Here is a 24,742-nt window from a genome sequence, read left to right as displayed (position 1 = left end):
TTTTTTTTTAAGTAGAGATGACGTCTTGCCATGTTGCCTGGGCTGGTCTCAAACTCCTGAGCTCAAGCAACCCTCCTGCCCAGGCCTCCCAAAGTGCTGGAATTACAGGCATGAGCCATGACACCAAGCCAGTTTTGTTGACTGATTGATTATGTATTGCGGAAGAAAGAACTCAAGTATGGATTCCAAGATTTCCTCCTGAGCAACTGGAAGAAAGAAATTATTTTAACTAGGAGGAGAAAACTGGTGGATAACAATGTTTTATAACATGATGGGTTCAAAAAACCTATTAGAAAGCCAAGTGGAGATATTTGATAGATAACTGGATATATAAAACGTCTGAAATTTAGAAGCGATGTACAAGATGGAGATGTAAATTTTGGATTGGTCAGCAGCTATGTGGTGTTTAAAGCCATGGAACTCAGTATCACCTTTTGAATAGATATAAATGAAGTTGAGACAGCTGAAGAATGAGCACTGAAGCACTCAACATGTTAAGGGTTAGGAAGATGAGCAGGAATCAACAAAAAGTGAGAAGGAGTAGATAATGAGAGAAAGAGGGTAGCAAATAGTGGAGTCCTAAGAGAGCAGTGAGAAATCGTTTCAAGGGAAAAGCAACCTGGCTCAAATTACACAGGGAAGTCAAGTAAGAGGACAAAGGAGAGTCAACCATTGGGTTTACTGCCATGGTATTCTTCAGTAAGCTTAGCAAGAATAAGTTTGGTAGATTGAAAGTGGCTTGGTCAGACTTTGTTCGAGGATTGTGAGGGGAAGTAGAAACCATTAGTAGAGATTAAGCAATTGTTATAAAGAAGAACATGAGGCTGGGTGCGGTGGCTCATACCTATAATCCTAGCACTTTGGGAGGCCGAGATGGACGGATCACTTGAGGTCAGGAGTTCGAGACTGGCCTGGCCAACCTGGCAAAACCCCATCTCTACTAAAAATACGAAAAAAAATTCGCTGGATGTGGTGGCATGTGCCTGCAATCCCAGCTACTCAGGAGGCTGAGGCAGGAGAATTGCTTGAATCGGGGAGGTGGAGGGTGCTGAGATCGTGTTACTGCACTCCAGCCTGGGCAACAGAGTAAAGACTCTGTCTCAAAAAAAAAAAAAAAAAAAAAAAAAAAAGGGAAGGTGGAGGTGGAAGTGGGTTCAAGCAAGTTTTAATTTGTTTTTAGTGGAAAATATGCATTTTTGTTTGCTGTTAGAATGATCCAGTAGGGAGGTGAAAACTGAGAAGCAAGAGAGGACAGGAACAACTCCAGAGCAATGTCTTTGAGTAGGAGAAAAGGACTTCCTTCTCCTGCAAGATCTGTTTGTGCAAGAATTGGTCAGAGATAGGAAGAGGGAAAATGCCTTTTATATTAGAAGGGAAAGCAGAGTGGAGCAGGGAAATGGATAGATTTAAGAATGAAGCACATAGAGCGTTTTGGTTGCCCCTGTATTCTCAGTAAATAAGGCGATCAGCTGAGTGTGGAGACAGGTGAGAAATTATTGGACGTGTGAGATTAAATCATCTTCTGGGAGAGTGAGGCCTGTTTGAACTAGGGAAATGTAGGAGGACTGCTGGATGGCTGTAAGGGATCCATGGAGTGAGGCAGTAATGTGAGGGGCAGCAGGGCTGTGTGTGCATGGGTGTGTTACCTCACATTCTGCTGTTCTGATGCAGTTATGAAGTAGGTGGTGATCTGGATTTATTCAGGTTTATGTTTTGCCCCGTAGAGCTCAGGTGAGGGTGAGAGAAGCACAGTTCTTTAGAGTTTTGGCATTGGAATAATAATAACCTTGGGCCTTGAAATCTAAGCTGAGTAAGGATCAAATGAGGCTAAGAAAGGAAATGAGGGATGGATAGATCAATGTATTGGAGGTCCTGGGGCAGTTGAGGAGTTGTTGGACTGAGAGCACTAGACTGATTAAAGTAGAAAGAGAGCATGGTAGCCAAAGAAGGGAGAAGTTGAAATTGAGTTTATGAGTTATTAGTAATGGCATGATATAGTATAGCACATGACAGAATGTTTCTATGTAAAGGTCGATTTAGAAGACAAGGCCATGGGAGAGGAGGAGGTAAAGGCAGTGAGAAGCCAGAATATTGGATGCATCATCCAGATGTTTTAATTATCTATTGTTGCAAAACAGACTCCTCAAAACTTAGTTAAAACAACAAGTTACTAATATCTCTCATAGTACTGTGAGTTGGCTGGGCTTGGCTGGGCAGGGCGTCTCTCATGTTGTTGCATCCAGATGTCAGCTCAAGCTGCAGTCTTCTGAACACTCAACTGGCTGGAGGTCCAAGATGCCTCACTCACGTGACTGACAGTCGAGACTGGTTGTTTGTTGGGAGCTGAGAGGACCAACATATGCTCTTTTTATGAAGCTTCGCCTTCCCACATCATGAATGCTGAGTTCCAAAAGGAAGTTTCCCAAGAGTGAGTGCCCCAAGGAGCCAAAAGCAGAAAATGCCAAGCCAGTTAAGGGCTGCACCCCACACTGGCACAGGGTCTTTTTAGTTATATTCTACTAGTAGAAGCAATCTTAGGGCCCACACAAGTTCAAAGGAGTGGGGAGACTAGCAAAGTGGGGTGACTAGATTCCAACTCTTAATAGGGATGTCAAGGTAACATTGCAGGAGAACATGCAGAATGGGAGGTAGTGTTGTGGCTGCCATTGAAAAATAATTTCTGTCCCCTCAGAGATAATGAAATCAGTAAGAATAATGACAGAACTAGTGTAGAAGGGAGAGAGAGTGAACCAGGTTTTAAAATAATGATTAGGTAAAAAACTCAGAGCTCCACAGATGTCTGTAACTAGGAAGAAGCGATGGCAATAAACTTGTTGACATGAGCAAGACAAGGGCTTAAGGGAGGAGGATGGGACAATGGTGGGCATGTCTTATGAAAAGTTGCTTTCACCCCATCCCTGTTTTAGCTAGTTCTCAATTTGGTACAGTGTATGAGGCCCACTTCCAGAGTTGAGTCCCACCTCCTACTTCATCTTGAGAATACCTCTTTCCTTTAGCCCTCTCAAATGTGGGTATTTTCTTTCCACCTGTGTTACTTGGCCTGGGAATGAGGCAGGTAGCCTTTTTGTTCCTCTTTGCAACTTTTACACTGTTGTCCTGTTCTCTTCCCCTAAGCCCATGGTTCCATTTTGCATCTGGTTTCTTTCATATAGCAAAAGGTTTTCAAGGTTCATCATGTTGTATCATATATCTGCCGCTTGTTCTTTTTACTTCCGAATAATATTTCATTGTATGAATTTGCCACATTTTCCTTATCTCTTTCACAAGTTCATGGACATTTGGGTTGTCCACTTTGGGACTAATCTGATTAATGCTGCTGTGAACCTTTGTGTGCAAATCTTTGTGGGTCTGTTTTCATTTCTCTTGGGTATATACCTAGGAGTGGAATTGCTAGGTCATATGGGTTAAACTCTATGCTTAATTTTGGAAATACTACCGAATTGTTCTCCAGAGTGGCTGTGCCGTTGTACATTCCCATCAGCCACTTACACAGGTTCACACTTCACATCCTCAGCGACACCTGCAATTGTCTATCTTATTGATCAATAGACATTGATGGGCAGTGGCCAAGTGTAAACTGGGGAGCCCCCTCCTGTCAGGGGAGACCCAAACTCCGGAAGATCCAATACCTAACTGACAATAAAAGTTTAGGTCAAGGCTGGGCACGGTGGCTCATGCCTGTAATTGCAGCACTTTGGGAGGCCGAGGAGGGCGGATCACTTGAGGCCAGGAATTCAAGACCAGCCTGGGCAACATGGTGAAACCCCATCTCTACAAAAAATACAAAAATTAGCTGAGTGCAGTGGCATGTGCTTATAGTACCATCTACTTGGGAGGCTGAGGCAGGAGAATCACTTGAGCCTGGGAGGTGGAGGTTGCAGTGAGCCATGATCGCACCATTGCACTCTAGCCTGGAAGTTTGGGTCAGTGGCCATTGAAGTAATTGTTTTCTGGACTAAACTCTTCCTGACTGTACCAAGAAGTAATCCCTACTTAGCTGCATAAATGGACTATATGCTATTATTTTAATTATCAAGGCAACCCAAAGCAAAGTTCTAAAAAATGTACCCTCCCATCCCAAATAGTTCATTTTATTGCACAAATGCTACTTATGTTACAGCTAACAATGAGGCCTCAGAAATAGAGATAATGTATACTATAAAATGACCAAAGACACTTTGTGTTAGTCTAACATTTTGCTTGTGAAAAAGCATATTGTAGGCAAGAATAGTCCCATGTATTTTATGCAGGCAAAATTCTGTATCATTTTCTTCTATAGTCAGTTTAAAGGACATGTAAGGCTTTCTATAGCTTTATACAAATATAAATGTTAAAAATACGTAAAATGTGCACTATAATTCTCAGAAGCTCTTTGGTTTACTAAGTACAATGGTTACTTAGTCAAAATATGCTGAGTGACTCTGACCTAAGAATAAATTTACTTTAAAAATGATACAAAATAATGACTTAGTGTGGTAATAAAATGTTGTCAATTTTATTAAAAGCTGATTCCATTTCTTCACACAGTTAAGTACGTTTCTTCCTTGTTTTGTTAAAGCCCATTTCATAAGAGTAAGTTGGCTCTGTGAGAGCATCACTGATAAAGACACGTACAAAGTTAGCACCACACGTTTATAAATGCAGATCGCCACAAGGACCTTTCCAATATGTACAAGCTCCGTTTACACATCCACACATGTATTTACAGCTAATAAATAAAATGTAAAGCCAAAGTATCCTTGATATAAATAGCAAAGTTTTTCAGAGCCAGAGTTCCCGGTGCTATGTGCTGCTTTAGTAAATCTTTTAAGTTAATGCACCCTGGGTCACAACCCAAATCCAGACATTTAATCAATTAGTAATAAAGGGGATGCCAACAACAAATCGTACATCATTTTATTTTTAGAGAGAATTCATTCCAAGCCTGATGATGTTAATCACAACATTGGTCCTACTATTTATAGGCACGGTCATCTCTCTCAGAGAAAGGGTCAAAGTTCTGGCACATCAGGAACAATTTCTACTCCAACATGTTCCAATACATCCCTTGATCGACTGTTTTCCCTTCCAAATTATGCTGAAGGACAGCACACATGCAGAGCTTTCTAATATGTGTTCACATATCACACATTTTCACAGTCTGGTTCCTAGCGATAGCCTCTGAGATATTTGACATCTTTATCATTTCATATTTTTACATAGAAGAGCATTCTGAAAAATAGGAGATCTAGTTTATAAATAATTGTTCACTCACTCTTGATTAGTTGTTAAAAACAACAAATAACAACCCTCATGGTGCTCCATGTGGCTCCTTGCACGCGATGGTTTAGTAGCACTGCTTAGGAATCTACCCCAGGAACTTCTCCACCCTTTTACTTAGTAAAAACAGTCCTTCTCTAAAATCTGTAGAAGCTCACACAATGCAAAATTTGAACTCAAACGTATCTTTTCATGTCAAAGCTAGGAACAAAAGAGATGTACTGGAAGTACAACTGAAGCATGACTGAGGTAAGCCTAAAACTGAATAGTAACTGTCAGATATTGAATGATTTTAAATTGATGAAAATCATTTGGAGAATCTAATAATAAAATTATGGTATTTTTTTTTTCTGCACCGTTCAAATTATGTGTCAGCTGAGGATTACAGGCTCGTTTACAACCCCTATCTAGAGAACATTATTATAATATGATCTTGAGACAAAGAAAAAAGAAGGGGTAGAGAGGGATTAATCTATACATGATAAAGCCTATTAAGAATTAATTGATCTGGATTTTACATCTGCTTGAATTTGTACCTTTGTCATGATGCAAGCCAATGGTAGGGACTGTTTAAAAGCTCTGTGTTTATCAGCCCCTTTCTTTGTCCCTCTCCAAGTCACACATTTCTGGTGGACTTCTGGACTACATTCCAACAGCAAGAGGGAATCATTCTAAAACATCATGCATACTGCTAGGTAGCTGAGTCTGATTCATGCCACGGAAAAACATTTTCTGTATTCTTGGAGACTTGGAGTAAACTTTGAGAAAGTCTTAGCCTGAAAGATCCAGAATTTCAATTAAAATAGGAGGTTCTAACCAATTATAGGCGATGGCCCAATACGCCACATGAAGGAGCCTTATTTTACTATGAGCCCAAACAATTATTTCTTTCTCAAAGGACAAAACAGTGCTTTTCCTGATCCACTGTCTTTTAATGTTGGAGGATGTGCTGTTTGGCCACTATACCCCACAAATTGAATTAGCCACCTTTTAGTGCTTGAGACTGTCTCCTAAAATAACTAACAAGGATAGAGCTGGGATTAATATTCAGGAAAATCCACTTTTGAAACACGCCAAACACTGGGTATGCTTTGTAAAAGTTACTTCCTTCACTTCATTCTTCACAGAATTCATGTGCTGTTCTTTCTTCTGTAGAGCCGCCCAGTTTCTGAGAAAAAGCACAGGAAAAGGGCAATTTATTATCTGCTGATTGTTTTACAAACCCTGCTCATACCCCACTGGTTTTAGGATGGAAAAAGTCTTCAACTGGAATTTCAGAACAAAGGTTGTGAGAATAAACCCGCGGGGGGTGGGGCGGGTGGGGGGCGGGATGTGTATAATGGATTGCAGGGGGGGCGCGGGATGTGTATAATGGATCAGAGAATGGCAGATTCGTAAGAATGAAAGACACTGGAGCAACTATTTAGCCCCGTCCAAATAAGGTGCATCATTTTTGGAGGACTGGGCCAAATGACTTCTAAATTTAGAGGATTTCTTATTCTAAAATGTATAAAACGAAAAGCCCATTCCATTTCATTTCTTGTGATATGAAGTTTCTGATGAGTTAGCAGAAGGTGTGAGAAAGAGAATCTTTGATTTGATTGATTTTAATCACAGAAGAAAGGAACCATTGAAGATTATTAGTCTAATTTATAATTACTTCCTAGATAAAGTTCAGGTGCATTTTTTAGAATGCATGTGGCTGGGCGCCGTGGCTCATGCCTGAAATCCCAGCACATTGGGAGGCCGAGGCAGGCAGATCACCTGAGGTCAGGAGTTCGATGACCAGCCTGGCCAATATGGTGAAACTGCGTCTCTACTACAAACAGAAAAATTACCCGGACATGGTAGCGGGCGCCTGTAATCCCAGCTACTTGGGAGGCTGAGGCACAAGAATTGCTTGAACCCGGGATGCAGAGTTGCAGTGAACCAAGATCATGCTACTGCATTCTAGCCTGGGCAACAGAATGAGACTCTGTCTCAAAAATAAATAAATAAAAATAAAATGCATCTGAACATTCTCTGCCTAAATAACTGTTCTTTCAGTAATCCTATAATCGGACAAGGAATGCATCAGTCGGCTTTCTCAGATGAAGTCTTGTAACTTATAGAAATAATATGACTGGACGTGCTTTGCAAGCAGAGTTATTTACTAATTTAATGAGGTTTTATTTTTACATTCACATATAGATTTAAAGTTGTAGATGTTCTGGGAGAATATGCGTGCTATTTATGTGTAACACAAATGCATGTATAAAACTTCATCTAGAGCTGGGTGCGGTGACTCATGCCTATAATCCCAGCACTTTGGGTGCCTGAGGCAGGCGGATCACCTGAGGTCAGGAGTTCAAGACCAGCCTGACCAACATGGTGAAACCCCATCTCTACTAAAAATACAAAATTATCCAGGTGTGTTTGTGGACACCTGTAATCCCAGCTACTTGGGAGGCTGAGGCAGGAGAATCTCTTGAACCCAGGAGGCGGACGTTGCAGTGAGCCGAGATCGAGCCACTACACTCCAGCCTAGGCAACAAGAGCGCAGCTCCATCTTAAGAAAACAAACAAAAAACTTCATCTAAAAGTCTCTTTCTAAGAATTGAAGAAAGTATGATATTGCCTCAGATTTGTGATGAGGAAAAACAAAGTAATAACCTCTTAGAAGAAAAGTCTCCAGTTAGATAAGAATTGCGTTATTTTGGCTGGGTCAATACCACTAACTATTCTCCATTTTGAGTTTATCTTGATGCTCTTACATTAATGCTTTTGATCCAGATGGTCTCATCTAGTCGTTCAGAGTTTATACACCATAATTCAATTTTTATAAAAGATGAAAAACTTATAAATATTGTGTATGTATAAAGTCTGAAAAAATATAAATCAAAATGTTAATTGGGGTTGTCTCTGAGTGATATGGTCACAGTGATTTTATTTTCTTTTTGCTCATTTTTCCTGATCTATTTATAGTAAACATGCATAAAATCTATTATAAAGTAGAATTTAAAAAAATTAAAGATGTTAATATATAGAGTCTTTAATATACTTTTCCTAATAGGCAATTTTTTTTTTGAGACAGCGTCTTGCTCTGTTGCCCAGGCTGGAGTACAATGGCGTGATCTCGTCTCACTGCAACCTCCGCCTCCTGGGTTCAAACAATTCTCCCACCTCAGCCTCCCGAGTAGCTGGGATTATAGGCATGTGCCACCACATCCAGCTAATTTTTATATTTTTAGTAGAGACAGGGTTTCGCCATGTTGGCCAGGCGGGTCTCGAACTCCTGACCTCAGGTGATCTGCCCGCCTCAGCCTCCCAAAGTGCTGGAATTACAGGCATGAAGGCAATTCTTATTCTATACTTTTGTCTCTAAATGCAAACTAGGAAAAGAGAACAAACCAAAAGCAATTGCTTTTCCTGTTTCCAGATGACGCTATGTCCAGCCTTTCCCATTATTTCTTGTGTCACTGGCTTGTATGACATGATCTAATATTTCTCCCCTTTGTTCCTGTAACCCATTAGCACTTGCTATCTGGCAGGGGATGTGTGGAGGGATGAAAATGGCATATTCCAGGAATTCAGAACAGGAGTGGTGAAGGTCACATGCTTAGTCTCCTCTTAGTACTGACACTCTGGAAAGATTCAGCTAACAGCTGCCACATGGATTAGCCCTAAAGGTCAGGTAGGAAAGAGGCAGAGTTGTTTGGAGATTGAAAAGAGAACAATTTCCTATAACTCTCATTCTGTTCAGTTGGTAACTTCGAGGGTTTTGAGATGGTTGCTTGGGCTAAGTCCTGTTGGCTGGCTGTCCTGGAGTGCGCTGGCGCTTGCAGAATCAAGAACTATGTGGCTACAGGTGATGCAATGAAACCTTTTCATTTCCCTGAATACATCCCGGGAAGAACTGCACCCACAGCCAGAACGGCAACTACTAAACTTGCGTTACATGCTCTGCAGATGGGATTTGCAAAGACAGCAGAGATGCAGTAGAGAAAAACGCAGAAGTGAAGATTCGGGGTAGTTCAAGGAGTAAAATAAAACCTAAAATGTGTGCCTGGGATGAAAGTCAGGGCTGGGAGAAACAACAGAAAGAAGAAAGAGGAAGTATTGCAAAAAGCAACAGACCCATCTGATACGTATGCAGAAGGACTAAGAAAGACTGAAGGCTTTGATCACATGAGTCAGGACAAGCTGCTGGTGATAGGGTGAAGAGGAATGCATGAAGCTGCCTCCCTTAGGGTACAAGCTCAGGATGCCCGGACAGCTTTAGCCCAGAATGCTCACCAGCCTGACTTCTTATTCAGAGACTTGTCATGGCATTTCACAAATACCGCAGGTGCCTTTCCTTTTTGCAAGTGAGACACTTTCTCCCTAGAACAGAAGATCACCCTGTGGAAGAAAATGGATGTGACTATGCCATGTAGAATAATCAAAAGGCCTGTTCACAAAGGTACAGTTCTGTCAGGACTGTTTAAATACTACGTGATCGTGCTGGGTGATTGTTTTGATATTCCCAATAATTAACTGTCACACTCAGGCCACATCAGAATCAGAGGGTAATTTGAGAGCCTAACCCAGTGTTCAGCAAACAAGCTGGTTAATTTAGATAGACAGGCATGCAGACAGCCTAGAGCAGCCTTATATCACTGGGCTTTCACCAAGAGATGATAAAAGATCAACTCTGCCATCTCTTAGCATCTGCCTTCAACTGGACCTTGCTAGTGAAAAAAAGATTCTTTATAACATTTCCATCCCATCCCCAAGATCTTTCTTTTTCTTTTTCTTTTTGGTGATACAAGCAAATGACTACTATAACGTTCTCTATGTAATTCATTTTATGGGTACCCATGGGTGAGGCTGCATAGACAGGTTGACATTATCTTGGAATCTCATCCCCCTTGAAGAGGTTGGTTTGAATCTTTGATTATCCAAGTAACATCTCGGAGGTTTGTTCCCCAGCTATTTTGTGCTCACAAGAAACAGTGCCAAATGAGAAGCTTAGATTCTTGACTTCTAATCCCAGCACTCACTGAATAACTGTGAGCGATTCAGGACTTATGTTTTCCTTACATGAAATACAAAAATACTGTCATTTCCCCAAAAAATAAAATAATAAAATAAAATAATACTCCTAAAGAAAATCTACATCATATAGTAATAAATACAGGGTTTCCTAAAGCTCTCCCTGAATCTTGAAGGCCCCTGAAATACAACCGGTAGGTCATGACATCAGGTGGGGGTCTAAAGTGAATGAAAAAAAATACATTTAATTACTTTTTCTGAGTTTCTCCGGCTTTTACTCTGATCTTCTGAATGGCAAAGCCGGGACTGCTCCACCAGTCTGACCAGCTGAAGTATGAATCGCTCTTCCATTTGAGCTTCAACATGAGTAGTTCTCCAATGTCTACCTCTGTGTAAATTAGGAAGGAGTATGTCTTATTTGTGGAAACTTCAGGCCTAAACAAAAAAGCAATAAATTTGGTTAGTTATAGAGATCAGCTCTCCCTGCGCCCCCCCACACTTTTTTTCCTCCTCTCCAAATATAAATAGCTTTATTGTTTAGGGGATATTTTAAAAATGCAAAAAATGCCCAACAAAATACCCAAAATGAAAGTTGATGGCATTTAGTGTATTTTAAATTATATCCACATCCCTTTGATTTTTCCAGCATTTATCCTAATGACATGAACTATTTAATACAATTCTAAAAGAAAATCCTGAAGTCAATCATTCAGAAATATAATTTTCATTTTCATGTATTCTTTTTCAATTTGTATTGATACTTGAACATTAGTTACAATCATAGCACACATGCAATTCTCTATTCTTTATTCTCTTTATATTTTATATTCCATTTTTTACCATGTTTTCCTGGTTTCCCAGAATTATAGTTTTTATAGGCTAGATCAATTTTATTGACTTGACAAGCCACAGTTCATTTAACTACTGACTCAATGTTGGATACTGGATTTCTAATTTATGCTAGTATATGTACCACTGTAATTGATGTTTTTAAAAATGTTTGTTGACTATTTCTTTAGGATAAATATTAGAAAAAAATCACTTCCTTCTATGTAATAACATTTCGTAGCTGTGGAAAGTTATTAACATACTGCCTTCCGCACCTAGAGGGTTCTAGCTGTGAACGATGCGCAGTAGGTTCGCATGTTCTGCTTCACCACCTTGTCTGCACTGGCTATTTTAAAGATTTGTTCTTCTAGTAATTGTAAAAGAATATCAGGTTGCCTTAATTTTATATTTCTTTGATTAATAGTAAGGGGTAGGCTGGGAACAGTGGCTCACACCTGTAATCCCAGCACTTTGGGAGGCCAAGGTGGGTGGATCACCTGAGATCAGGAATTTGAGACCAGCTTGGCCAACATGGTGAAACCCTGTCTCTACTAAAAATACAAAAATTAGCTGGGCGTGGTGGCGGGCACCTGTAGTCCCAGCTACTCGGGAAGCTGAGGCAGAAGAATTGCTTGAACTCGGGAGGCAGAGGTTGCAGTGAGCTAAGATCACACCACTGTACTCCAACGTGGGTGACAGAGCAAGACTCCATCTCAAAACAAAAAACAAAAAACAAAAAACAAAAAAAGAAGTGCTAACACTTTGTTATGGACTTGTTACTACTTATATTTTCTATACACATTATATATATATCTATAGAGTGGTTTCCTGTTACTATTGCTCATTTTCTTTAATGTCAAACCTTTTGAGATAATTTGATTGTATTGTTTAACAGCAGCTTTATAAAAGAAATAAGCAGATACAAGATGATGAATAAAAAAATATAACTAGTAAGTAAAAATAAAATGACCAATTTAAAGCATTTTTTTTTCTCAATATAAAATAGAGGAAAGACGTCAATTTTGAAATTCTGATTTTTTAAACTAGAGACTTGTTTTCTAGGCATCCCGCTCTGCCTCTGCTGCTCAGACCGAGGGTTATGGCAGGGGAGGGAGCAGTGCCATGACGACTGCCCCCATGTGCTACTCACAGGGTGAATGGGATGTTCTCACTCTCAGCCACGGTGCCATACAGAGAAATCTCAAAGGCCTGGTTGGTATGGGTTTCACTCTCAGTCCCAGAAAAATGAATCTTTACTTGGTAATGGAAGACTGTCGGGGAGGAAATTGGAACATGCTGATCAATCTTTATGAAAATATCACAACCCCACACAATCAGGCAATTTAGAACCACAGAAAGTATCTCACTAGCACTCAAACCAGAAGTTCACACACATGGAACCACTGGTGTTGCTTGGAAAGACTTCATCATGCACAATGTTCATATTTAGAAAATGCAGACCTTGAATTCTACTCCCTTTCGGAAAAGTGTGGTTATATGCATAGGAAAAACCCAAATGTGTCTGAATTGCCAAGCAGCACTAGGAAGTAGCCATCTTTGATGGAGTGCTAGAGAGATCAAATCAGCAGGCCAAATAAAACACTCATGATGCTTTCTCCATGAACTCCACCATCCTTGGCCGTCTTGTCCCTTAGCATCTGGAGCAAGCATATTCGGCATTTGCTTCTGTGTCACTATATGTCACTGTGTTTGTTTCATGAGTAGGTCTGTCCTTCCACCCTGGCTGTAAGCAGGCTTCTGGTCAGAGGACCATGCCCACCCTTTTAATTCCCCCACCATCTAGTGCAGAGTAGGTGTCTACTAGGCACACCATAGAACTTATTTCATTAATTTTTCCATTCTGTGATGGGCACACGAAAATCTCACAAATCATCACTAAAGAACTTACTCATGTAACCAAATGCCACCTGTTCCCCAATAACCTATGGAAATTAAAAAAAATTTTTTTAAAGAACTTATTTCCTTGAGCCATCAGCAAGGCCACAAGGACTGCCTTGTAAAGCCAGCTCCTAAAATGTTCTATACTAGGGACAGCCTCTGGGAGCAGGTACTTGAACTTCTGTATCTCTTCCCTGCCCCTCCTCTGGTCTCTACCAAAAACCCTGAGCAAATGGGCCTGGGGAGAGGTTAAAAGGAAAGGCAGTAGGACTAAAATACATCTCGATAATGGGGGAAAAAAGAGTTCTTGGAGGCCAGGCACATGGCTCATGCCTGTAATCCCAGCACTTTGGGAGGCCGAGGTGGGTGAATCACCTGAGGTCAGGAGTTTGAGACTAGCTTGGCCAACATGGTGAAACCCCGTTTCTGCTAAGAAAAATACAAAAATTAGTTGGGCGTGGTGACGGGTTTCTGTCATCCCAGCTACTCTGGAGGCTGAGGCAGGAGAATCGCTTGAACCGGGAGGCAGAGGTTGCAGTGAGCCAAGATTGTGCCACTGCACTCCAGCCTGGGTAACAGAGCGAGACTCCGTCTCAAAAAAAAAGAGGAGCTCTTGGAATGTTTTTTCTTCTGTATCCCACTATCCTTGGTCAGATTTTTTCTCTTATTTGTGTTACTGTCTATTAAATGTACTTTTTCTTAAGCTGAGATACAGATCTCTTAAGACTGATGGTTTAGAATATAGGAGACCATATTTTTATGCTGCTTTAGACTCTTGTCCAGGTGAAAAAAATTTCAATAAATTTTATTGTGAACTTCTGATAACAATCTCTATTTTGTTTAGATATATCTCTTTTTATAATTAAGAAGTAGCCAGATACTAAGCAAAAACAGAAGAACAACAACAAAACCCCACAGCTAGTAAGAGATGAAGAGACATTGAATTGAGAATTAATCAAATCCCTTGCAGGCAGCAGGACAGGCCAGAACTGAAGAAGCTGGGAGTGGTGAGGTGCCCCCAGGAGACACTGACAGAGACTTGAACCCACTGGTGCAGGCAGCAGGGATGAGTGAAGCCTGTCTGTGTCTTCAAGATTATGGTCCCATGGTCCCCTCTTTACCTCATACACATTGCCTGATTCTGAAGAGTTAAGGTTTCCTTGAAGCACAGGTGCCCCAACCTCTATACCACAAAAGACACCTCTACAGATTCTAGGAATCACCTTACACACGGATGCCATATGTTTTACCTGGGGCCACTGTTCTTTAATATCGTCCTTTCCCTCAGGTTTCCACCTGAATTCCACAAAAGCCACCCTTCCTGAAGTTGGTCCCTCTCACCAGATTTATCCAATGACCTCCTCTCCCATTTTCCCACCATTCCTTTTGGTCTGGCTCTAAACAAGAGGCCAAGCTTGAAATTCAAGTGTGAAACAAACTCCTGGCAAAATGGCAGTATCTTAGAAGGTGTGAGATACTCTTGCCTTCCAGGAATAGTTGCATTTAAAAAGACAAATGAAGCCAAGGAGGGCAGATCACCTGAGGCCAGCGGTTCGAGACCAGCCTGGTCAACATGGTGAAACCCCCTCTCTACCAAAAATACAAAAATTAGCCGGGCATGGTGGTGCATGCCTGTAACCCCAGCTACTCCAGAGGCTGAAGCAGGGGAATCCTTTGAACCCGGAAGGCAGAGGTGGTTGTGGTGAGCCAAGATCGTGCCCCTCTACTCCAGCCTAGGAGAATGCTAGACTTCATCTCAAATTAAATAAATAAATAAGACAGATGGTCCTTGCCTTTATGTAAGTCATGAACTTTCTGTAAAGGGCCAGGGAGTAAATATTTTAGGCTCTGTAGGCTATCAACTCTGTTATGGTGGCATGAAACCAGCCTTTGCCAATATGGTAATGAATGTGTGTGACTGTGTCCTAATAAAACTTTGCATGAGCACATAGAGGGGAACAACAGACACTGGGGCCTCCCAGAGGGTGGGAGGAGGGAGAGCTTCAGGAAAAATAACTCATGGGTACCAGGCTTAATACCTGGGTGATGGAATAATCTGGGCAACAAACTCCCATGTCACAAGTTTACCTATTTAGCAAACCTGCATATGTACCCCTGGACTTTAAAGTTTAAAAAAACTATTTATAAAAGCAGGAAGTAGGCTGGATTTGGCATAAGGGTTATAGTTTGTTGACCCCAGGTGGATGGTTCCAAATGAGCTCTGAGCTCTGTGCTGATAGCCTAGCCCATGCTAATGGCCACATGTACAGGGGAGGGCAGCAAGCAAGGCTGCAAATCCCAGGCTGGGCACTGGGGCCTTGCTGGCAATGGGAATTAGGAGCCTCAGGCAAATGGATCGATGTAACTCCCTATCAACAGAAACACCAGTGAGGGCTCAGGGTTTAGTAATATCAGTCATCATCTCTGTTCCAATGGACAGAATTAGTACGTGCGATGCAGTGAGCATGATAAAATAGGACTCCTTGATTTCCTTATTTACAACAGTCTCCAGCCTACCTTTGTAGGGCATCTGAGAACGAGTCTTCAGGTACATCTTGCTGCTTCTTTTGGCTCTGACTTTATTGATCTCATAGCCCAGATTGTTGCAGCGGTTCTTTCTACAACTCAAGCAGAGCCCTTTCTCAAAGGCTTCCTTGGAACTGCACCTGTAGGCCTTACTTGGATTTTCTTCATTCAACAAGGAGTCGATGAAGAGATGAATGGAGCGCTCGTGGGAGCACTTCACTAGCTGGTCCACATCTGGGTAAAAAAGAGACACAAAGATTGTATCTCAGCAGAAATCCACAATGTGTGTTTCATTTGGCGTGTCTAAAATAGGTTAGATGTGGCATTAGAATAAAATGACCCAAGGATATAGTCCTGTGCATTTATGATCGTAGGCCCTATTTCAGGAAATATTCTTGGTGGTAGTGGCCCACGCACCTCCAAGACAGTGAAAGTTGCAAGTTCACAGGGAATTTTCGACTTTCATACTTCTTATATTTATGCGTATGTTTATGAAGCTGTAATAAGCCTCCAAGGTGGAGGTTGATTTCCTTGTTTGTCACATCATTCTCTTATATTGAAAGTGTCTAACACTTCTAGGTGCTTCTAGAAACATATACATGCCCCTTGCCTTACAATATATTTTTCCTAAGTCAAAAATACTGTAAGTTGAAATGCACTTAATTCCCCCAAAACCCATCATAATGTCCAAAAGTTTTAAGTCAAACCATCATATATATATACACGTGCTTCTCAACTTACAGTGGGGTTATGGCCCAATCGTAATTTTTTTTTTTTTGTATTTCTAGAAACCACATCTTAAGAGGGTAATCGTTAAATGAATTGTATTTTATCATTGATATTATGTATAATTGAGGATTCTGCCCCTACTAACACTCTTTTACATCAAATGAACCATAGAAATAATCAGCAATGCCATAAGAATGACTTCCTTGTATGTTTTTAGGACGATTGAAAATAGTAACATTATGCTGTAAGTTCTATAACGTGCACAAAAATAATGAGAATATCCTAGGTAGGTCCCAATGTCCATAAAGTATGCAAAGGGCCCTTAAAAATAAATCATAAGCTGGACATGGCGGCTCACAGCTGTAATCCCAGAACTTTGGGAGGCTGGAGGCAGGAGGATCACTTGAGGCCAGGAGTTTGAGACCAGCCTGGGCAATATTGCAAGTCCCCTGTTTTTACAAAAAACAAAAACATTAGCCAGGTATGGGGGTGTGTTCCAGATACTTGAGAGGCTATGGCAGGAGGATCGCTTGAGCCTAGAAGTTCAAGGCCACACTGAACTCTGATTGTGTCACTGCACCCCAACTTGGGCAACAGAACAAGACTCTGTCTCAAAAAAAAAAAAAAAAAAAAAGAAAAAGAAAAAAGAAAAAATCATAAATTTAACACAAGCTAACATTATTAAAGTAAAACATTAAGCCAACATTATGTTCTGAAAATTTTGGAAGATTTATACTAATTAACATCTCCTTCCATTCCAATAACATCTACAATCCTTCCACTGGCTTTGCAATTCCATTCAAGGTATGACAACATGTAGCCAGATAGCATTTTATGATGCCATTATTGAGGTCAGTGGAGTTTTCCTGTCTAAATCTCACCTTTTTCTCTTGCTACTGTAAGTGCACTGCTCAGTGTAGTCTACAATGTAGTAAATAAAAGATAAAATGTCTGTTTGCCTGGCTATAAGGTGGTCTTGCTGAACATTGCAGAATTCTTCAGAAACATAATTTGGCCAAATGTGTATATGAAAACTACATACTTTGGAGCTACTGGGTAGGACTTTGGGTCAATAAGGGTTAAGGATAAGAGTCACATTTAATTCACTTCTAAATAATATTTACCTCCAAGGCCTCTCTCTGCAATCACGCGAATAGCTTCTCCAATGTTACATCCTGGCTGAAAAGTACCTCCATTCGGGTAAATGTCAACATGCCCAACTGGTTTCTGGATTCCAATGCTTCGGCCAGGGGATCCTCTGGTGAATGTGTGTAAGACGTCTACAAAATCTGCATCATCAGGAGAAAGGCGGCTTGGGGCCTCTGCATACTCAAAGTTAGGTCCAGCTGGATCAAGGCCTTAAAAGGGAAAAAACAGGTCCACAAATTTGTAAATTTCCATTCGTGTGATATTCGTATGTCACTGATCATCATTTGAATGCACTGGCAGCTATTTAGATTCTTATCATCACCTATTCTGTAGTCACTGGATCTTTACTTAGACATAAAAGGAGGCTTGGCTCCTTCTACAATGAATTTGAGTCTCTTAGCCTTATACAGCAGTTTTCACTCGGGATGGCTGGATTTCCTTTTGTAGATTATTTTGAATATGTTGAGAAGATGTATAAACAGCGGTGGGTTCTTTCTCTCTGTGTGTAAGCCACATCTTTGCCTAGATGCCTGTCTTCTTTCTAAGTGTCCTCTGGAATTGGTCCTTTTTCTTTTCTCCTCGCACTGATGTGCATTACACTACGAAAACACGGAGCTGAGAGTGGAGGGAAACAGGCTTCCCAGAGAAATCTGCAGGCATTGTGTGTAATTCTGCTCTATTTCTGTGCTGTTGCCAGTGGATAGTAAGCCCGTCAGAGCATCTGTAATTTTTCTTATCCCTAATAAAGAGCCCTACAATGAGGTAATCAAGTTCTGGGCATGTCTTCTGGAAGAACACCACACACGTGGGTATTTAACAAAATTCGTTCTGATTCTCTCTCAGAATGACAGTCTTCTCAACTCTTATAAGACCAATGAAACTTCTTTCTTACCAGTAATTCTGTTGACTTTCTTATTGGTCAGACTTCCTGCAATGCCAGCAGCATGGGCTCCGAGGCTGTATCCCAAGAGATGGACGTTGTCCAGAGGGTAGTTAAACTCCTCCTTTGGAAGAGAAAAAGAAAACAAAGGTTCTTATAATTCTGCCAAAAAACAAAACTAAAAGAAACAAAATGAATATAAATATTGTTTTCGAAATATAGGAAATACTGAAAACTAATTCTACTTATTTTAATTTTGTGTTACAGGTAAGAGAGAGAAAATATTCTCTATTGTTAAAATTTTCTCTTTTTCTTTTGTTTCACTGTTCCATAAACAAATCCAGTATAGATTTTCTTTTCCTTTAATAACAGATTGAAATGACAGTTTTTCCATGCATCTGAAATAGTATTATTATGTATATAATATATGCATATGTTTGTATATGTCTTTGCATATATAACCATATACTATATGTACAAGCATATACATATATATGTATATGTGTATATGCATATATGCATGCATATATATATGTATATGTGTATATGTTTGTACATATAGTATATGGGTATATATTTTCCCATTATTCCTTACTCTAGATACCTGTATCACTTTATCACTGAAGGTTAGCCAAGCAATGACAGACTCAGGAAACATTACAGTGGAAGGGATCAGAGACACATGGTCCAACCCCTCCTTTAACAGGTGAGAAGCCTGAGCCCCAGGGAGGTGATCCCGTTTGCCCATGTTCATTCGCCTGGTCAGCAAAAAAGATAAGAAAAGAACTTTTATCGTTTATGGTCAGTCTAATAAATACAGCCTATTTTTTTACTTCCAATTACCTGGTTAAAATAATTTGCCTCGGTTAGAGTGTTAGCTTCTTTCCAACCCCAAGATACTTTTCAGAGGTACTTTTCAGGGGATCGTCTGAAAAAGTGGGTCTCTTGCAGCTAAGTCAGAACTCCAGACCTCAGTTCCCTTCTCTCCTATGCACCTTCCCTTCCAACATCTTCCTAGCTCAATTCCATCACTCTCCCAATGTTCAACAAAAAGATTCATCCTATTTCACACTAAAGAATAAGTACTATTAGTATTTTCATGAAAGAGATTGGTATGTTTGGCCGGGCGCGGTGGCTCAAGCCTGTAATCCCAGCACTTTGGGAGGCCGAGACGGGCGGATCACGAGGTCAGGAGATTGAGACCATCCTGGCTAACACGGTGAAACCCCGTCTCTACTAAAAAATACAAAAAACTAGCCGGGCGCGGTGGCGGGCGCCTGTAGTCCCAGCTACTCGGGAGGCTGAGGCAGGAGAATGGCGTGAACCCGGGAGGCGGAGCTTGCAGTGAGCCGAGATCCGGCCATTGCACTCCAGCCTGGGCGGCAGAGCGAGACTCCGTCTCAAAAAAAAAAAAAAAAAAAAAAAGAGATTGGTATGTCAAGGCGAGGATAAGATGTCCATGGGCCAGCCAACTGGTGGGGAAGGATTTGGCTGAACATGCCATCTTTCCTCTGTCCGAAAATCACAAGCTTTTGTCTGTTGGATCTATTCACTATGAAAATATCAGACGATAAAGCAGGGCAGGACTATTTATTGGACTTATAGTCTATTCTTATCAAAATGTTGCTTTTGGATATAAAGTAATGCCCATGCTCATTCTGAAGATTTGAAATGCCCCCAGAAAATCTTTACATCTAAGAGAAAAGGAAGAAAGAACCGCCATTTTGTCTGGCTCCTGTCAAAGACACTGTTTTGGACACTTAAGTCTACTTCTCCCAGTCTTACCTCCATCCAGTTGATAAACCGGGCCACGTCCTGTCCCACCAGTTTGGTGTAGCCCGCGGACACTGGGTAATGCTGCTGAGCCCGTGACAGCCAGTCCACCACAATGACGTTGGAGTCTGGTTCTCTCTTGTACAGGGCAGCCACAAGTTTTGGCACCCAACTCTCATACATTCCTGTTACCTGAAGATGATGACACAAGCTTTCTTAAAATACCCACCTACCACTTGTCATGGATACATCAGCCCAATACACCTGCATGAAATGGAAAAAAACAAACTTGGAAGGAAGCCCATTGGCACAGATAGAAAAAATCAAATAACAGAAGAGTGTTCAGAGACAGGTCTGTCCCTTCCAAGGCAGATCTAAGTATGCCAGGAAGGCATTGAGTTGAGGAACAGCAGATTGGAGTTCACCATGCTTTCCATTTAAAAAGTATATTTTAGACATTCAGCAAAATTTTGATCATTTATACTATTAAGAGGAAAGATTGGTCTGAATGCAAAGCGGGTCTTTGAGGAAACTATCAGGAGCACCTGGCTAGGAGCAGAAACCTGAGGAATTGGTCCAGTCCCACACGCCTTCGCCTCCCTTCAAGGTTAGGGTGTTGGGCACCCTTTGTAGTTGGCTTTCAAGATCAAGAGAGGATGATGTCATTTCTTCAGAATGTAATGTTGATGGCCCCCTGTTTTAGCCAGGATCCCCTACTTCACAATGGGAACCCCGTACTTAAAGCTAATGACATCCAAGCAAGTGGCAAAGCTCCAAGATAGCTGTGTCTAAGCAACATGCTGGGATGCATCACATGCATGCTACATGCTAAGCATTCTTTTGGGAATCTCATGACACAGCTAGAGAGCCTCCTCAGTTCCCTTCATCTGTGCCCGTGAGTCCCCAGGCAGCTTATTTCAGATAAAGCAAGAAAACTGGGTTTACTCTAGGCCCCTATTAGAAGTTTTTCCATACTACTAGTGTTTCTCTTTTCTTTGTCCTCCCTCCCTTTCTCCTTCCCTCCCTCCCTCCCTTCTTTCCCTCCTTCCTTCCTTTTTTCCCCTCCTTTCTTTCCTTCCTTTCTTTCCTTTCTTTTCTTTCTTTTGGCAGAGTCTCACTGTCTTACCCAGGCTAGAGTGCAGTGGCATGATCTCAGCTCACTGCAACCTCCGCCTCCTTGGTTCAAGCAATTCTCCTGCCTCAGCCTCCTGAGTAGCTGGGACTACAAGCACGTACCACCATACCTGGCTATTTTTTTTGTATTTTTCTTTAGTAGAGATGGGGTTTCCCCATGTTGGCCAGGCTGGTCTCAAACTCCTGACCTCCAGTGATCTGCCTGCCTTGGCCTCCCAAAGTGCTATGATCACAGGCATGAGCCACCGCTCCTGGCCCAGTGTTTCTAAGTTAAGCAATCTAAAATGGCTGGTCATCCAACTTACTCCTACAGTGGCTGACACTTTTATTAACTGCACAATAGCTAATTGAATCCTTTCTTTCTGATCAACATAAAACAGTGATGTAAGTAACCACAAACAAAGCGAGTGAAAAATTTAAGTACTCACCTTCCTCAACTCAAAAAGGATCTTATTTTCTAAGTTCTTTCAATCTGAGTGTTTCTTCTGAGGTTCAATAATTACTATGTTTTAAATCTTTGGTTTTTAGACATGCAGCTGAACTGAAGCCCTCCCTGCTGCCTGTACCAGGTGGGCCACCTGACCCTGCCAGTGAGTTCACTGAGATAATCAAGATCAGTGTGGCTGGCTTAATTCTTGCACAGACGCAACTCAGTCCCACAGCCAGACAACAGTCTCTGGGCTCAAGCACTCAAAATGTCAGGACACATGATATGAAAGATACAGGTGGGCTTAGTGGGGCGGTAGGACCGATGATAGGAAGTGGCACCATCTGTTGATACTGGGTTGGTCATGTCATCTTGTTATGAAAAAGAAACGTTTTTTCCATAACTTCCCAAAGTATAAAATTCTCTCAGGGATAAGATTGAAATGCCTGAGATCCTCGATTTATTTCTGTTGTATAAGTGCATTTATTAAGCTCAGATTTTTTGAAAAGTATTAAAAGTCAATTTCTGCATATAACCAAAGGGCCTCTAAAGATTCCTTTTTTCTGGGCCAGACGCAATGGCTCACACCCATAATCCCAACACTTTTGGGAGGCCAAGGTGGGTGGATCACTTGAGGTCAGGAGTTCGAGACCAGCCTGGCCAGCAGGGTGAAACCCCGCTTGTGCTAAAAATACCAAAATTAGCCAGGTGTGGTGGTGGGTACCTGTAGTCCCAGCCAGTCGGGAGGCTCAGGCAGGAGACTCTCTTGAGACCAGGTGGCAGAGGTTGCAGTGAGCTGAGATCGTGCCACTGCACTCCAGCCTGGACAATAGAGTGAGACTCCGTCTCAAAAAAGAAGAAGATTCCTTTTTCCTACTTATACCTATTAAAATATAAAAGGATTTATGTTTAGGAATTTGAGCTTTTATCACAAAATATTGAATTTACTATGTTAACATAGTAAATGGCTGTATTTTAGTAAACATCTGTGTGAATTCTGTTGGTAGTAGTCTTCATCTCTATAAAAATTGTAGCAATTGTCCTCTTCAGTCAATAACAAAGGCACTTAAATTATGTAGGAAAGGAAATGTGGACTAGATGAATGTTATTTTTAGCTAGTTCTCACTAGAAATTGGTATTATAATATTCACAAGCTCTGACATAATGGATAGATAATATATCTTTTACAATCCATTTTACATAAATGCTTTTAAATAAATTACACAGTCTACTCACTTGGGATTGAAACATTTTAAAACAAACTAAGCAAGAACTGCATAACGTAAAGTGACCTTGTGACATATTAGAGAGAGGACTTTTGTCAATATTTTTAAAAGTAAATTTAATCACAGTTTCACTTTTTCTAATCATCTGGCATGTCAGTTCCCGGCCCAACCCTTTTTTTAAAAAAAATTTCTAGAGAAGTTCCCTAAAGTTGACAACTGAAAATTTTGGAAGTAGAGTGTTCTTAGGAATAGCTAGTACAACCTCTGCTTTACAGATCAGTAAATGGAGACCCAGAGATGACAAGTGACTTGATCCATAGCACAGAGCTGGGGAATGGCAAAGCCAACACGGACCCCACACTTCCTCACTCCACTCCAGCCCTCTCCTCACTCTTCTATGCTGCCTTCTTTAGAAAGGTTCTCCTGGCAATGTGCTGGATGATGCAGGATCACGCCAGGGTTCTGCCGGTTCTCCACAGCAATCACCTATCTTCTGCTCTGTAGCTGGGCAGAGCGTCCTTTACCCACCTCGCAGGAGGCTCTGACTCAAGAGCACCAACCAAGTACAGTGTTAAAATGAAGGCTGGCACTGCCTAGGGGGAGTTCTCATGAACCTGTGGCTTCAGATCCCACCTGAGCCAGAACTGTGTTTATTCAAGTGTAAAGGAGAACCATGCGAGATATGGGGTGTGGACCCATCACTGGCTCCCCAACAACTAGGGCAGGCCCATCAGGATACCTTACCACCCTAATCCCCTCTTTCCCAAAGAGCCTCGCTTACCGTCCAGCCGTGGATCACCATGAAGGTTTTGCTGCTGTGATTGAAATGACAGGTCGCCACAGACTCTGCTACTCCAGGAATGAGGTGGCAAGTGTCCTCAGCTGTGTCTTCAGGGGTCCTTAGGGCAAATTTACTTTCGATGTCGATAAAATCTCTTCTTTCTGAAAAAGAAAAATTGGATATGAGGTTAACTGGAGGGTTGCTTGGTTTTATTCATTGGAATGGTATATTTTAGGTTCACAGGTAACCACCGCTGATGCTATTTTTGTTTCTGAAGTGTTTTCAAAAACGAATGTGGATTGCAAGAGTACAACAGATCCTCCAACGTTGAGCAAAGTTGACAGACAACCTTAACTCTGAATTAAGATAGTCACCATTGACCTCTCCTAAGTCTTCCAGTCTTTCCTGAAGCTCTCCTTAGTCGGGGTGTGTGTGTGTATGTTCATGATTTCAAGTAAGTGAACTGCTATTTGGGGATTCCTTAGTGAATTCTATCTTCTCTCAAGACATGAATTTAAGTGACTTGGCCAAGGTTACCCAGGTATTAGTGGGAGGGTGAGGATCAGAACCAGGTCTCTCAATTCTACTTCGAAGCTCGCTTTCCTGGAGAACATTGACTCGTGCATGGCTCTTGTGTGCTATAGTTCCAATATTTGTGGGGGGTTTTTTGTTTTGTTTTGTTTTTTGAGACAGGGTCTCGTTCTGTGGAGTTCTCCCAGGCCAAAGGAGTGCAGTAGTGCAATCTTGGCTCACTGCACCGTCGATCTCAAGTGATCCTCCCACTTCAGCTTCCTGAGTAGCTGGGACCACAGGCGTGTGCCACCACCCCAGGCTAATTTGCATTTATTGTAGAGATGAAGTTTCGCCATGTTGCCCAGGGTGGTCTCTATTTCCTGAGCTCAAGTGATCCACCCGCCTCAGCCTCCTAAACTGCTGGGATTACAGGCATGAGCCACCAGACCTGGTTGATTTTTGTACTTTTAGTAGAGACGAGGTTTCACCGTGTTGGCCAGGCTAGTCTCAAACTCCTGGCCTCAAGTGATTTGCCTGCCTCAGCCTCCTAAAGTGCTGGGATTACTAGTGTGAGCCATCAGGCC

At 41.5% G+C, this 24,742-nt stretch overlaps 1 protein-coding gene across 1 annotated transcript in view; it reads right to left on the bottom strand.

The window, feature by feature from the left end:
* Window positions 1-4,492: 4,492 nt before the first annotated feature.
* Window positions 4,493-24,742, bottom strand: part of LPL (lipoprotein lipase) — a 29,516-nt gene continuing 9,266 nt past the window's right edge. Inside the window, exons 3-11 of the mRNA XM_011979622.1 lie at window positions 23,646-23,806; window positions 20,090-20,269; window positions 18,317-18,428; window positions 17,400-17,633; window positions 15,538-15,780; window positions 12,272-12,392; window positions 10,546-10,728; window positions 9,556-9,660; window positions 4,493-6,448 (exon numbers count right to left, since the gene is read on the bottom strand). Coding sequence (XP_011835012.1) covers window position 6,448; window positions 9,556-9,660; window positions 10,546-10,728; window positions 12,272-12,392; window positions 15,538-15,780; window positions 17,400-17,633; window positions 18,317-18,428; window positions 20,090-20,269; window positions 23,646-23,806 — 1,340 coding nt within the window. The 3' untranslated portion in view covers window positions 4,493-6,447. The remainder of the gene's footprint in view (window positions 6,449-9,555; window positions 9,661-10,545; window positions 10,729-12,271; window positions 12,393-15,537; window positions 15,781-17,399; window positions 17,634-18,316; window positions 18,429-20,089; window positions 20,270-23,645; window positions 23,807-24,742) is intronic.

The sequence above is a fragment of the Mandrillus leucophaeus genome, unplaced genomic scaffold, assembly GCF_000951045.1.
Source record: "Mandrillus leucophaeus isolate KB7577 unplaced genomic scaffold, Mleu.le_1.0 Scaffold204, whole genome shotgun sequence".
In the NCBI taxonomy this organism is placed as follows: Eukaryota; Metazoa; Chordata; class Mammalia; order Primates; family Cercopithecidae; genus Mandrillus; species Mandrillus leucophaeus.
This window is presented reverse-complemented; position numbering and strand designations above follow the sequence as displayed.